Genomic DNA, 16,156 nt, shown 5'->3' on the forward strand with positions numbered 1-16,156 from the left:
TTGTGCGTAGGGTCCCTGTGAGTTGGAACAGACTCCACGGCACCTAACAGAATCGACTAAGTAAATGGATCTGTGTTTCTGCTTCCTTTTTTTTCTAGCTCCATTATTACCAAGAAGCCAACGACTCTCAGACTCCCAAAAGATTGGGTCTGTATTAAACCCACACCTGTGACACCTTTCCTGGGTCCTGCTTCTCCTATCTCTGGAGGTGGGTCCACACCAGAATCCTAGTGTGGAAAACTGAAGAGCCAGGTACAGACTATAGATCTAGCCTCCCTTCTCCTTTATTACTAGGCTGAGAAGGAGAAAAAATGGGTCTGCTTTAAAGGAAGTAAAATTATCCTAAAAAGACATCACACTCGGTCTTCCAGAGGACGGCGGCGAGTCGCGCCTCATTCTTCTCAGAGAACGCGGTGGCTGCGTGATAAGGGACCGGAGCTTCGGAATGGAGCGTCTGCCCAACTCTGAGAGGTACATGGGGGCCAGAGCCTGCAAGTTCCCCCAAACCTGGCGGGAGCGGAAAGTCTCCGTAAGCCGCGACTCCAAGAAGCTCAGGGAAGAAAGGAGAGAAGGTGTCGGCCATCCAGCCTGAACCCCGTAGCACACCCCCCCCACGCCCCCGCGCGAGCGCGAGCCGCCGGCGGAAGTGCTTCGTCGCGCACTTCCGGGTGTTGTCGCCTGCCGCCGCCCCGCATCTCCGGTCTCCCGGCCGCCGCCGCCGCCGCCGCCTCGGGTCCTGGAGCCAGGAGCAACGTCACCGCCATGGCCGGCATCAAAGGTGGGCCCTGGGCGCTGGGCGGAGAAGGGCTAGGTGTCCGCTTGGGAGGAGGGCGAGGGAGGGTCCGCGCAGCCCCCGCACGCCGCTCCCAGGGCCGGGCACGCGCCGCAGGGGTCCCTGCTCCGGGCGACCCCCGCCCACAGCTGCGCTCCACCCAGCAGCCTTGGAGCAGCGGTGGGCGCGGCGCCCCCGGAGAAAGGCGGAGGGGACTCTGGCTTGTCTACGTCAGGCCCGTTTCTGCCGATTTCGGTAACCTTTCTCTCACCCATGGCTCCCCGTACAAAGAATGAAGTGGTTCCTGGTGTGTTCAGAGTCCTGTTGTGACTTGGACCGTCAGACACGTTTTGCAGGAGTTTGCATTCGAGAGAGAAGTGTTTTTGAGAGGGTTGAGGCCGCAGGAGGTACAGGAGGTACGAGTTATGGAAAATCGGTATCATTTCCCACTTAAAGGCACAAGTGAGAGATCTTCGGGTGTTGAGCTGTACTGAGTCCCTCAGGAACGCCCTCGAAGAGCTTAGGGATGGGTCTTTCAGAAACCTTGAAGATCCACATCCACTCCCAAGACACACGCTCTCTAAGCTTCACACGCTTCTAAAACTGGTGCATTTTCATTTGCGATGTTTGTACCATAATCGGGTAGACTCCTAGTGGCTCCAAAGCGCTCCTGGATCTCTTCCCTGTCCACAGTTGCACGTTGAACCTTTTAAGATTTCAAAGTTTTGTTTCGTTTTCTGTAGATAAAATAGTGTTAAAATTTAAAGACATTTTACCAGGCTTTTTTATTCCTAGCTTTCCTTTATAACTAAGGCATGTTGCATTCTTTCCAGCTGTTTGGTAATTTTGTTGTCAGAGTGTTAGGAGCAAACACCATTCAGTGTTTTCAATTTACAATACTTCTTAACAACGAATTACATTGATTTCCTGAGCTGCTACTTCGTAGAAGGGCCAGGCAAGATGGATATGAAGAGCTTTGATAACAGCATTTCTGTGTACGTTATTTCCTTTAAGGACAACTTCCGTTCAGCTTCTTTTCCAGAGTCACATTTTACGTATGCCTTTTAAAATCCTTACGTGAAAGGCAGTTAAGGTAGAATGCTGTGGTTTTTAGGATGTTGCCTGTTTCCCTGTTCTTCCTCATTTCTTCAGTATCATCTAATGTGGGAATCTCTCCGGAAAATAGCTTTGTAATTTCTTTCTCCAAACCTAAACCCTTTGCTTTGCCGTGGAGTCGTTTCCGACTCATAGCGACGCTATAGGACAAAGTAGAACTGCCAACCTAGGTGCACATTAATCTGGCGAAGTGTCTCAGGTAGACTTGTACTTACACTTTTGGTTTCAAAGGGATTTTCTGATTGTTATGGAAGCTTGTCAGGAATCCAAGATTTCTCACTCCTTGTTGGACTATCGTCTTTATATTAGGGAGGAGTTGCTGTAATTGGAGCCTATAGCTTTTTTTGAGGGGGGGGGGCCATTTCCCTATTCTTTTGTGATATGTTGGGGTTTTCTTCTTATTCCCAGGTTAGAAAACTGGTCCTTTCTCCTGCTCTAATTTCTCTTTTCTGTCGTTTGACTCATCTGCTGTGGTTTCCGTTTGTAATCACAGAACCAGCACCTGTCTTTAGAGATAATTGTGCTGTTCCATCCCTAGCCTGGAGGCTTTAGGAGGAGAAGCCAAACTCATCTAAGCTGTCTTCTGAATGTTGCGTCACTTAATTACTGCATAAATTCTTGCCATGTTGATGTGTCATTTAGGACAATGATTTATATACAGATGATGAAATTTGTATATAAATCAGCCTCGTTGCTAATTTCATAAGACCAAAGAAACTCTGCAAGTTTTGAGAACACTTTTGAGCAATTTATTTCACCTCCTTGCCTTTTATCTTAGCTAGTATTACTGAGAGGTTCAATGCCACATAAAATTATTTTTGATACCTGATACCTCCTTTTAGTTTGATTTTTTTGAAAGAGATCATGTTTCATTAACTTTTTACGAGTGTACTCAAAAGAATTTACACTTTTTTAAATGATTGTTTCTGTCATAGACCATGTTAAAACTCAATGAAATATCACCAGGCTTTTTTATTCCTATCTAAGGCTGTTTGCATCTTGCTGAGATTACTGCAAACTGCTATGCTTTTTGAGAATTTTCTGCCTGATTTTCAAAAATTTTCCATCCCCTCCTTCCTGTCAGAGGGTAGTTCTTGCTTGTATGCAGCGCTTCCTCCTGTTTCACGTTTGTTTCGATCTGTTGTTGTTGTTGTGTGCCATCGAGTTGATTTTTTACTCATAGGGACCCCCTGTGACAGAGTAGAACTGCCCCATAGGATTTTCTAGGTTGCAGTCTTTACAGGAGCAGACTGCCAGGTCATTCTCCTGAGGAACCACCGGGTGGGTCTGAACCACCGACCTTTCAGTTTGCAGCTGAGTGCTTAACTATTGCACCACCAGGGCTCCTTGTTTCAGTCTAGGAAACAACTTTGTGTCACAAGAAACAGGTAACAGTGATCACTGCTGGCAAGGAAAACTTGCTTTTCATTTAATTTTGTTATGGGTGTATGCATGAATTTACCTATTAAAAAACATAAATAAGCATAGATGATTCTTCAAAATAATTTTTTATACTGTTTGAATTCACACACAGCAATTGTTCACAAAAGCTTTGCTCACAAAAATTAATAACCTCTGAATAACAGCCTGAAGGTCTATTTATAAAGTTTTAGTGTATGGGCTTTGCGACATCTGTTTCGTCTCTTTGGTAACCTTTGTTTTTAGCAGGATTCTCAGCTGTATTTTCAAAAACAAGTCATCTGAGTAAGTGAGGTGTGACTGTATTGTGTTTTTAGTGGTGAATTTAGCAGTTTGGCAACTACACTTCAAACAGTGGGGATGGTTTTTTACTTCTTCAGCGTATCTTTAACAAGTGCCTTTAGTGTTCAGAGAATTATTTTCATTTTAGATCTAGTACAATTTTTTGATTTTATAGAAGAAAAAACTGTGACTCATAAATTATTATTGGCTACTAGTGGCTCAGTGGTTGAGTGCTTGGCTGTTAATCCAAGGGTCAGCGGCTTGAACCCGCCAGCCACTCCACAGAATAAAGAGGTGGCAGTCTGCTGCTGTAAAGATTACCACCTTGGAAACCCTATGGGGCAGTTCTGCTGTGTCATATAAGGTCACTATGAGTCAGAATTGACTTGACAGCACACAGCAACACGGTAGGGACTTGGATCCAGTGCTTCTAAGTTCTCTGCTGTTCCCACTCTGCCACATTGCTCTCTCTTTCTCCCCTGGTTTCCTTTCATTCATTCTCCACCTATTTGTTATTGAGTGTAAAGAGCTGGGACACAAGCATTGACAACAACAGAAAAACTTGCCTCTGCTGTCATGGCGCATACAGTTCAGAGGGAAAGATAAATGCAAAATCAATGTGAAATGACAGCTGTGAAAACTGAGCCCAGAGGACCTCTGTCGGTGCCTGCCCCTCTGCTTGCATCGCTCATCCCCAGGTAGCCACATGATTTACTCCCCCTTTTCACAGACATCTCTGCGCACACATCACCTCAGCAGAGACGCCTTCCCAGGCCATTGTGTCTAAAAGAGCACTCCCATGCCTTACCCTGCCTGATTTTTTTCATAGCACTTGACGTTTATTTGCTCACCTTTCTTTTTCTTTTTTTAAAATCATTTTATTCTTCCACTAGCAAGCAAGCTCCATGACAACAAGGGCTTTGATTGTTTTTCGTTGCTCTGTCTCCAGGATCCAGAATAGCACGTGACACACATTAGGTGCTCAATAGACAGTTATTGATGAATGAGTAAATAAACGTAGGAGGAATTGGTCTAGTGAGGAGGTTTGGAAAAACTTCACCGAGGAAGAGGTGATTGTGCTGAGAGCTGAAGGAAAAGGAGGAGTTGACCTGGAGGAAGGAAGGGGAGTGGGACAAGAGCGCAGGCTTCGTGACCGTGAAAGGACCATGTCGCCTTCACTGCCAGATCCCTGGAGCCTGTTACATATTTGGCTTGCAGTAAATATTTCCTGAATGAAGGAAAAAGTGTGTGAGGTAAAAGGAACAGATGTGCACAGGCCATGTGGGTGAGGGACCCTGCTGGTTTCCAGGAAAGGAAAAAAAGCCAGTGTAACTGGAGTGCAGAGAAGAAGGATAATATGTATCAAGAGAGGTAGGCAGGGGCCAGATCATGAGGGCCTCTTTTGACCTGAGTAGAACAAATGATAAATTCAGCATTTTCCTCACAGCTTACATTGCATTCCCTTTGTAAGCTTGAAGTGCCTCTTTCCTCTTCTTTCCTTTCTTCTATCGTTGAAAATATAATGGCATTAAAAAACCAAAAAAATCAAACCTGTTGCCATGTAGTCGATTCCAACTCACAGCGACCTTACAGGTCAGAGTAGAACTGCCCCAAAGGGTTTCCAAGGAGCAGCTGGTAGATTCAAACTGCTGACGTTTTTGGTAAGCAGCCAAACGCTTAACCACTGTGCTGCCAGGGTCCCATAATGACATGAAGGACTAAGTAAATGTGTTGAGGATTGACATGACCTACATCCGTGATCTAACCGAAATCCCAACCTGTCGACCTGTGACATCAGTGAGTGTCCTTGACTATAACCATTTTAAATCTAAGAAGTATGTCGGTAGCATTTGGCAGCGTTCAACCCCCTTACTGTTAATTTTGGTTTGTAGGTCTTAGCTTTTGTCTTAGTAACTTTAAGACAACCAGAAATTATTCTGTTAGTCACTGAAGCTGCAGAAATGCAGATTGTATAGAACTCAAAATAAAGTGATCATTTATTTCTTTGCTTAATTGTAGGCCATTGATTAACTCTGCCTATTCTAGAAAGTTTTCTACTCACTAACATATGTGAAAACACTTTATAAGATATAATGCTTTGTATAAACATATACGTATAAAATTTTAGAAACTACATATTTCACCTTTAGAAACTATATTTCACATCTGTTGCTTATAATGCCTTAAAATAGTGATACCACAGAAGGATTCTACCCATTATCCTGCAAATTTTCTAATATATGGAAGATTAAGGGAGAAAATCCAGCTATAGTTTTGTAAACTATTTTAAGATTTATCACAAATTCGTTGATTAAAAATTATTAGCTACCGATATCCTTGGATACTTTTTTCTTCTCAGTTTTGTGCATGTTGGGGTGTATGTGCCAGAAACGGGCTAATCAGGAGAGGCTTTCCTGTTGGCGAGGCCTCTAAACTCCAGTGAAGCTGAGAATGTGCTTTTCGAAACTGTAATGACCTGTGTGGTAAATACAATCCGAATGCCCAGAGGGACCTTGATCTTACAGATTGTGATACTGCATTAGAAAGGGAAGCAATAATTGGGGAATGTGGTGGTATGCTAGGGTCAGGGCTTTAAAAGTAAATAAAATATCACTTTATTTTGTCTTGATGATGCCACAAAAAAAAGTCTTATTCTGAGACTAGATAACTTACACGCTTTTGAAGACAACTCACTTTTACTGCATTTACATTGTTTTTTGTTTTGTTTTTGCTTCTGGGATTACAGGTAATGTTTAAGCTGTTAATATACTAACTACAGCTTGATTTAACTGGTATTTCCATTTGACTTTTTTGTTTGCTTTGCAGCTTTGATTAGTTTGTCCTTTGGAGGAGCAATCGGGCTGATGTTTTTGATGCTTGGATGTGCCCTTCCAATATACAAGTATGTAAAATTGTTGTCTTTTTGAGTGTTTAAGGGTGGAAATTTCTTACTTCTAAAGCTTTAAAACAATTTTTTTACTACTGTTAAACCTTTTTAAAAGTTCATCATGTAGAATTTATTTGTGAAGATTTTAGGATGCTAGGGTGCAGAAAAGACTCTTGAACTCTCACCTGCTCCTTGACTGCTGCTAAGTCTATATATAATGGCAGATAACAATACTCTAGCCCATCCCTTCTGCTCAGTTTTGAGCAACTGGAAGTCCCTGGGTGGGGCAAACAGTTAAGGAGCTCAGCTCCTAACCAAAACGTTGGAGGCTCCAGTCCACCCAGAGACCCCTCAAAAGAAAGGCCTGGCAATCTACTTCTGAAAAATCAGCCACTGAAAACCCTATAGAGCACAGTTCTACTCTGACACACATAGGGTTGCCATGAGTCAGACTCAACTCAACAGCAACTGGTTTTATTGATAAAATTAAGCACATGAAAATTAGAAACTTTTCAGCCAAAGACGACATAAGCAGAGAGCCATAAGACATCAATTGACTAAGAAAAAAATCACGTAAACAGTTACTTTGCCTAGGATATGCGTTGTGTGGAAATCTCAAATCAACAGAAAATAAAAAATCAGACACTCTTTCACTTCTCTGTTCAGTCCTGACACCAGGTGCCTGTATAGCACTTCTTCCTCTGACCCTAGCCACCTGGAGCTAGGTCAGATCTCACAAAAGGACACCATCTTTCAGACACCACGTCAGCCCAGTAGTTCAGATGCCAGCTCCTGGAGAGACTCTTGGGGGTCTCCATAGTTCCTCTTGCGTCAGACTTGCTGGCTGCAAATTCAGGGTACTCCAACTACTCCTTTAGGATTCTAGCCATAAGCTCGGGGACTCCCCAGGATCCCTCACTTCTGACCTGTGGGCTACAAATTCAGGGGTTCCCTCTACCCCCTCAGGATACCAGCCATAAGCTCAGAGGTTCCCAGCCCCGCTCACTTCTGACCTGTTGGCTCCCATCACTCCTCTGGGTTCGATAACTCACAGAACTTACAGAAATCGAAATACTTACGATTACCACTTTATTACAGCAGAAAAAGGATACAAATGAAGAGACACACAGGGCAAGGTCTGGGAGGGTTTCCAGTGCAGAGCTTCCATGTCTCGAAGAGGGACATGCTTCCATCCAGCATGCATGGATGACTTTCACCAACCAGGAAGCCCGTGGAGCTTGTGTCCAGAGCTTTTATTGAGGATCCCATTACATAACGCAAATTCCAACCCTTCTTCCCTGAGGTTGGTTAGTATCCCAAGGTGATCACAAGGTATTGAGTCTTTCAGGCCTGGCCAGCCCCCACCCCAGGGTCACCTTGTCACCTCACCCAACCTGTTAGTTAGGTGTGGTCTGGAGTCCTTATCAAAGACGCTTAAATTCCAAGTGTTTTTTTTTTTTTTTTAAAGGGATTATCTCTCATCAACTGAGGACAAAGACCAAATTCTTTGGATAAAGTTCATGTAAACCCCACAGAATAAAAATAACTTTTTAAAATTAATAAATAGATAACTCAATAGAAAGATGAACAAATATGAAAAAAAGAACTATAAATTGCCAATAAGAAATTGCTTATTAGCAATTTATCGACCTCACTCAAAATTAATGAAATCTGTTGGCAGAGATAAAAAGATATGGCAAACGGGCATTGTGGGTGGGAGTATAAATAGGTGCAAAGATTTTGAAGGCCAGTTTGCTTGTAGCGCTCAATGTATATACTCTTTAATCTAGCCCTTCTTAAAATTTCTCAGAAAAATATGCTTACAGATGTTTGCAAAGATATGTTTGTCGGGAGAGAGTAGGGAGATAGTATAGATGTTCATGGCAGCCTTTTTTATAATAGCTCCTTCCACCCCCCAAAAAATCTGGAAGCATCCTAAATATCCATTAAAAAAATGGTTAAATTATGATACACCCATCCATGGACATACTGGGCAGTCTTTAAAAGGAGGAGGAAGAGCTGTAAGTATTGATGTGTGTCTTAGTTATCTAGTGCTGCTATAACAGAAATACCACAGATGGATCGCTTTAACAAATTTATTTTCTCACAGTTCAGGAGGCTAAAAGTCTGAATGCAGGGCACCAGCTCTAGGGGAAGGCTTTCTGTCAGCTCTGGGGGAAGGTCCTTGGCTCCTTTCAGTATCTATGGGCCTGGCGTCCCTTGGAGATCTCCATGTGTCTTGGCATCAGTCTTCCCCTGGGTCTGGGAAGTTCTCAGGGCAGGGACCTTGGGTCCAAAGAATGTGTTCCATTCCAGACTCTTCTTTCTTGGTAGGAGGTCCCTCTCTCTCTGCTTGCTTCGCTCTGCCTTTATCTCTTATGGGACGGTGAAGGGTGGTGACTCTCAAGATACATCCCAGCCTAATCCTACTTCACTAACATAAAAAAATAACCTGATCCTCATTAATATGACCTAATCCTAATGAAGCCCTGGTGGCACAGTGGTTGAGAGCTCAGCTGCTAACCAAAAGGTCGGGACTTCGAATCCACCAGCTGCTCCCTGGAAACCCTATGGGGCAGTTCTACTCTGTCTTATAGGGTCGTTACGAGTTGGAAGTGACTCCACGGCAACTGGTTTGGTTTTCTGGTTTTAATCCTGCCTCATTAACAAAGTGGACAGCTGACTCCCAAATGGGACCATAACCATAGACATGTTGTTGCTAGGTGCCAGCAAGTCGGTTCTGACTCATAGCGACACCATGTGCAACAAAACAAAACACTGCCCGGTCCTGCGCCGTCCTCACAATCTTTGTGTCAGTGCATCTCGTTGAGGGTTTTCCTCTCTTTTCCTGACCCTCTACTTTACCAAGCATGATGTCCTTCTCCAGGGACTGGTCCCTCCTGATAACATGTCCAACGCACGTGAGACAAAGTCTCGCCATCCTTACTTCTAAAGGGCATTCTGGCTGTACTTCTTCCAAGACAGGCATACAAGCTAGGATTTACCACACATCACAAAATGGAGGATAATCAGATCATAAAATGGAGGACAACCACACAATACTGGGAATCATGGCCTAGCCAAGTTGACACATATTTTGGGGGGACACAATTCAGTTCGTGACATTATGTAAAGGTGTTCAAGATATATTGTTAAATGAAATCTTTTTCAAAGTTTTTTATACAGAAATATGGAGGGATTACAAGAAGCTCGACAGGAGGGAGAATGAGCAAGAGAAAGCTGGAAACGGGGAACTTTTAGTTTTCACTTTTTTTGTTTTTGTATTTGAATTTTTTTCGTTGGCCATGTATTGTATTTGGAACTTTTTAAATTTTATAGCATTTAGGAAAAAACAGATACATCTTTGCTTATCATAAGCTAAGTATAAGCAAATCTCTTACTATGATGTATATTTTATTTCACAGCAGTTTTAAAGGCCATTCATTTCTTCTTAACTTTTTATTTTGAAATAATTTCAACTCTCAAGAAGTTGCAAAAACAGTGCCCAGAAGTCCCCTGTACCCTTCCCCCAGCTTCCCCCAGTGGTGACATCTGATGTAACTGTAGTATGTTATCAGAACCAGGAGACGACACTGGCACAGCACAGTTGGCTACAGACTAAAAGCCGTCGTTTTTATGATGATAAGTTCTGTATCCTGAATGAAAGTCTCCAATATTACTTTCAGTTAGTTTTCTGTATTTTGTTTTCGGTATTTTGGGAATTGCCACTGACTTAAGGAAAGTGGGGGATGTTTTAGCTGCTGAGTCAGGATTTTTATCAGCATTAGAAGTCAAGGGCATGAATCTTGAATTTTAAGAATTACTATATTAACGTTCCCGTTCTCTATACGCCTCTTTATTTATATCCTAAAATGAAAAAATATTTTTAATTTTGGGCCTTGATTCCAGCTGTTCTGACTTATAAAGCATTTTATTTTAATATTATAAGAAAAATTTATATTATGTTTTAATTGCCTTTAAGGATACTGTAACTCAGAATGTGACTTCCTTTTCAGCGTTCAGGTTATAGCTGGTTTTTAAACTGTTACCATGTTTTGCACCTTGCAGTAGTCCTTTCAGTCTTCTTTTAAAACAAGCATATTTTGTAGGTAGGAAAATGACATGAATAGCAAAAACTACATTAACTTATTTTTCTTTTTCTAGCCAATACTGGCCCCTCTTTGTTCTGTTTTTTTACATCCTTTCACCTATTCCATACTGCATAGCAAGAAGATTAGTGGATGATACAGATGCTATGAGTAACGCTTGTAAGGAACTTGCCATATTTCTTACAACAGGCATTGTTGTCTCAGCCTTTGGACTACCTATTGTTTTTGCCAGAGCACACCTGGTAAGTGATAAACTCCTCGGATATATTCTTCTGTCAATGATTTTATATTCCCACTGCTGTCATCGATTCCGACTCATAGAAACCCTGTAGGACAAAGTAAAACTTCCCTATGGAGTTTCCAAGGCTATAAATCTTTACAGAAGCAGACTGCCATATCTTTCTCTCACAGAGTGGCTGGTGGGTTTGAACCACTGACCTTCTGGTTAGCAGCCGAGTGCTAAACCACTGTGCCACCAGGGCTGATTTTATGTTACCCATTGCCACTGAGTCGATTCTGACTCATAGCGACCCTGTAGGACAGAGTAGAACTGCCCCATAGGGTTTCCAAGGAGCAGCTGGTGGATTTGAACTGCCCATCTTTTGTTTAGCAGCTGAGCTCTTAACCACTGCGCCACCAGGGCTGATTTTATATTAGATTCTTAAATTTTTCTTAACAAAAACAATTTGTTAAATAGCATGAAAAAGAGATGAAAGACATAGGAGCTAGGAGGACAGAGATGAAAATCCAACTTTGGTTGTTGTTAACTGATTAAAATGCTATTGGAGAGCTGGCTGTGTCTGCAGCAACAGTTGGGTTGCCAGTGCTTCACTCTCAGGCTTCGGCACATCAGCTCACCTGGTGCTGAGCAGCCAGAGGCCTGCCCTGTCCCAGTTAAAACATAGGAGACCTAAGGAGATTGTACGCTCTCTGCAGGTGAGAAGTACCAAAGAGGAGAAGGGGCTGGGCTGCATATACTCAGAACTTCCCCTCAAACTCACCGTCAGATTCACGCCTCTGTCTCTGGGGAGGTGGAGAAAAAGACCGAGAGGACAAGAATCTTCCATGTGGAACGGGGGACAACTCCCCCTGCTCCTTTAAAAGAATGTCCATGAGTCTGTCTTCACCTCTGACATTTTAAATTTACTCTGCTCTCTAGATAAAATTTAGCTTCACTATGGAAGAGTTAGAGAATTTCCTTATGAACAGAAAATTGCAGAATTTTATGTCGCCTCCTCATAGCCCAGAAGAGTCAGGCTTGCTTTTCAACAGTTACCATCCTCTTTGACTTTTTATCTTTTTAAAGGAACCAAACATTTAAAAGAAAGAAAAGAAAGCAATATACAAGTACCATTAAACAAACTTTCAGTACTGTGAGAGTCCTTATTACAAATTAGATTTGTTGTAGTTCATGACTGGCATACAACTAGAGCCTTGATTGGCTTTTCGTTTTCTCTTTGTTTTCATATGTCTGTTGGCTGTGTCTGTCTTATTTCTGCAGATTGAGTGGGGAGCCTGCGCACTTGTCCTCACGGGAAACACAGTCATCTTCGCGACGATCCTAGGCTTTTTCTTGGTCTTTGGAAGCAGTGACGACTTCAGCTGGCAGCAGTGGTGAAAAGGAGTTGCTGAACTTTCATAAAATGAACTTCTTGTCATTTGTTGGCCGTCCACGCAAACAGGAAATGGGGCAGTAAAGCTGAATGCTATGGCGAGCCTCTTGCGGGTATTCTGGGTGCTCCCTTTTCACTTTTATTGTAAGCATACTATTTTCACAGAGACTTGCTGAAGGATTAAAAGGATTTTCGGCTTTTGGAAAAGCTTGACTGATTTCACACTTCACAGTATGCTTTTGGTGGTGTCCTGCTGAATTTAAATATTTATGTGTTTTTCCTATTTAGTTTTTTTTTTTTTAAATCAATATGCAGTGCTAAACATTTTTTAAATGTAATAACCATTTGCATTGGTTAGGAATTCAGAATTCTGCTGGCTGTATTACTGGGTTAAAGTACATCTTTTAAGATTATTTAGCCTCCATTATCATAAAAAGTTATAAAAGTAAGTTTTCAGTCAGTCGGGATGACATCATTTCCAATTTTATGCAAACATGGAGACCGCTGGCATACCTTATAGAATATATACTAAGTGCAAATAGAGTTGCATTTATACCTCAGAGGGGCCAAGTATTAATGCCCACGCCCTCAATAAGGGCTGATGCTTTTACTAATAGCAGGTGTTTTGTGAATTGAGCATTATTTTGTGGAACTGCTACAAAGGCGTTGCTTTTCTTCTCAATTGTTAGAAGAACTTATTATTAAACTTTAAGGTCAGGGTGTGAAAACCAGTTTTTGAGATGTGATTTTTATGTTTCTGGCAGTTGAAGTAGAAAGAATGAGTTACACTGTGGGAAGAAACACCGTTGAAATTCCTTTTTTTTTTTTTAATCCTATTTCTGTTGAGAAGTGAAATTTTTTGATTTTCTATCAGCCTTTCATGTTTTACCATGGATAAAATGGACAGACATGAACTACTCACGAGGGAAAGTTGTATGTTGGCATCATATATACAAGAAAACCTTTCCCTGGTCCCGTCTTCTAACTTATTTTATACATTGTATATATTAAGTAAAATAACTTTTCAAATATAGTTTAATAACACTTAAAATGAGAAGTGTTTAACTTACCTGGAAAATAATTGCTATGCCATACATTCAGAGTGCCCCTCCCCCACAAGGCCTTGACGTGACTAACAAGAGACTTGTTAGTCTTGCAGATAATCCATGCATTAACAGTTTAAGGTTTAGACCATGGTAATTGTAGTTGTTCTTTAAGGTCATATCATATGTAATTTAAGAATATTTAAGACAAGTTTCTTATATATCTCTCAACTATTTTGATTTTGATTTCCTCATGATAGATGCTATTTCCTTATAAAAGGCATTTCTTGTGTGAATTAATGCAAACTAGCCAAATCCAGCTGTATACCAGCTTCAGACACAAACCTGACCAAGAATTCCCCAGTGCCCAGGCATGATCAGATTGTAGCAGTCACTTGCGTCTCACAGTTATCCGTACTTTTTTCAACAGTTGGTCTGACAGTATTTTGTTAATGATATTTGTTTGTATATTCATTCTGTTTGTATATTCATTGTACTTACATAAAAATTGTTTTGCCTTTAGACAAAACCGAATAATCATGACACCTATCTTCTGTTTTGTAAAGTTGATTTCTCAACAAAATGGGAACAAATTTTGGGTTTGTTCAGCTTTTTATTAACAATGCCTAAAGCCACAGACTGTATTGCCTACCCCAGGTTGTTATTTCTAGCTGCAAGATGGGAACCAGGATGAAATGTATGCATGTGGCTGTACCATTTACCCATTAGGCTGAAAACGGCTGGCAGTGTTACAGTGTTGTACACTCCAGGGATCCTACATAAAAAGGAAAGTTCGGGTACCTGTGAAATCGACAGCTGGCGATACAACTGGGAGCTCTGTGCCTGTGATCTGCTTGATTTTTTTTGCAGGAAGTACGTTCTCTGTTTCTTCCCCGTTTTCTGTTCTTGTAGAATGTCAGTGCAGTGGACTGCTACTGTTCATTCACTTGGGCCATAGACTTTTTCTAACAGCTGCATATTCCTTCAGTATACTACTGCACTGACAGCATTGTGTCTTGCACCTTGCACACTAGCTTGACATAGTGCTGTCTCTGATTTTTAGGCTAGTCACCTGAGGTATGAATTTTCCATAGAATATGCACTGATACAGCATCGCCATTCTACTAGGGAAAGAAAACTTTTGATGATGAAAAAATAAAGATTTTAAATATCTATTTTAGTTTGTGGGTGTTTCTGAAAAGAAAATATACTGCACACTTCAGTTTCTGAGGTGCATTAACCGTGTTATAAGGTAATACAGAGCAAGTGTGGCATTAATTAGCAACGTTAGACTTGCAGGTGTTTCACTGCCAAATGAAAATCGAAACCATAGCAGCAAATGTTACAATGGAGCCCTTTGATTTTGAGGTTTAGTAAAAGGACTGGTAATCTGAGGAAGTAGAATTTTTACCCAGCTTTTTGCAAAAACATTTGCAGAACGTTTTGTTAATATAAAAAGACTACCATTTAAAGTCAAAGTCCTATTCTTAAAATTTCAGAACTTTTGTGATGGTCATATGTTTTATTATATGTTCATTACCATTCATCATAAGAGCAGCATTTGGGGTATTTTTTTTTAAACATTTCAAACAGTTAAAGATAAAAACTTACTCTATGTGGTACAATGTGAACAGAGAAAAGTACTGCTCTTTTATCAAACATGAATCTTGTCTAAAATTTTAATATCATTATACGCTTATAAAAAGTTTATAGACTGTAGGTTCTTAGTGTCTGCTTCAGTATGGTCTTTTTTGGGGGAGAGGGGGCATTGTCAAAATAATCCAAATTTTGAAAGTAAACTCCAGCATATTTATATTGAATGTGGCTAAATCCGTAAGTCTCAGATGACTTTAAATGAGTGCATCAAACTTAACAAGCAGCCATGTAGGGTTATTGTTAAATGACATGTAAATTTTATATCTCAGGATGCCTTATGATGCATAAAGTTGTTGGAAAATTCAAATTTCTTCCATATAAGCTGGTCTGTCCTCTCAGGAGACGAGGGAGCTCTTATTACAGGTCTCCTAACTTTCTGGCATCCCCAGGAAAGAGAACATATCCTGTAAATAAATACTCCAGATAACCGAAGCTTAACTCCTTAAGAACTAACATTTGTTTTACTTTAACATTTTAACAAAAGTATTAAATGAACCATACACTTACATGCTTTCTTAGAATATATTAAAACATTTTAATTTTTCCTTGGTAATTTAGGGTTATCATTATAAATTACTTCCCCACTATTTTAAATGGCCTCAGACCTATATTTTTCTCGAATTGTGTTCTTGCTAGCTTTGCTTACAACTGAGTGAGTGTTCCTAACACCCCTTAACTTCTTTAGTTTCTAATTTGCTGATCTACAGTATGTTAGAAAGAAAGGTATCTACTTCATAAGGTGGTTGTGAGGTTCAAACGTGACATGCACAGGGCTCACAGAGATTGTTAAATGGTAGCTATTGTTACTTTTGCTGTTTATTACCAGTTCCCTGTATAGGGTCGCTATGAGTCAGAATCACTCGGTGGCAATGGGTTGGGTTTTTGGTTTGTACAAACTAATCGGTTCCTGCTTCCCAAACACATAGAATCTTTATAAGAAAATAGATTTTAACAGTCCAGCCTTCATAGAATATGGTGTAGATACAGAATCACTCTACCAGCCTTTCAGTAGCTCTTGGAAATGCTGTAACCACCGTGTCCCCAGTCATTGGTTGTCGTACCTCAAGTTAATCAAGATTATATGTCAAGTGCTGCCAGGGTGCTCTGGTGTGTGCTTCCAGTGGACGGCACATGGTCCTCCCCACCTCCACTTCTGCACAAAGCCTTAGGAATGGTAACCAAGCCTTTTTTTTTAAAAGTAGGGAGATACATTGCCAAACAAAACAAGAAGGGGAAGTCTGGGAGGATCTGAAACTAAG

At 41.1% G+C, this 16,156-nt stretch overlaps 1 protein-coding gene across 1 annotated transcript; it reads left to right on the top strand.

Annotated features, from left to right (window-relative positions):
* Nucleotides 1-662: 662 nt before the first annotated feature.
* LEPROTL1 (leptin receptor overlapping transcript like 1) lies at nucleotides 663-14,416 on the top strand. Its single transcript, XM_004383379.2, has 4 exons — nucleotides 663-778; nucleotides 6,416-6,491; nucleotides 10,641-10,827; nucleotides 12,087-14,416. The coding sequence occupies exons 1-4, from the start codon at nucleotides 763-765 to the stop codon at nucleotides 12,201-12,203; spliced, it is 396 nt and encodes a 131-aa protein (XP_004383436.1). The 5' UTR covers nucleotides 663-762; the 3' UTR covers nucleotides 12,204-14,416.
* Nucleotides 14,417-16,156: the final 1,740 nt, after the last annotated feature.

Source organism: Trichechus manatus, unplaced genomic scaffold (genome assembly GCF_000243295.1).
Source record: "Trichechus manatus latirostris isolate Lorelei unplaced genomic scaffold, TriManLat1.0 scaffold00109, whole genome shotgun sequence".
NCBI lineage: Eukaryota > Metazoa > Chordata > Mammalia > Sirenia > Trichechidae > Trichechus > Trichechus manatus.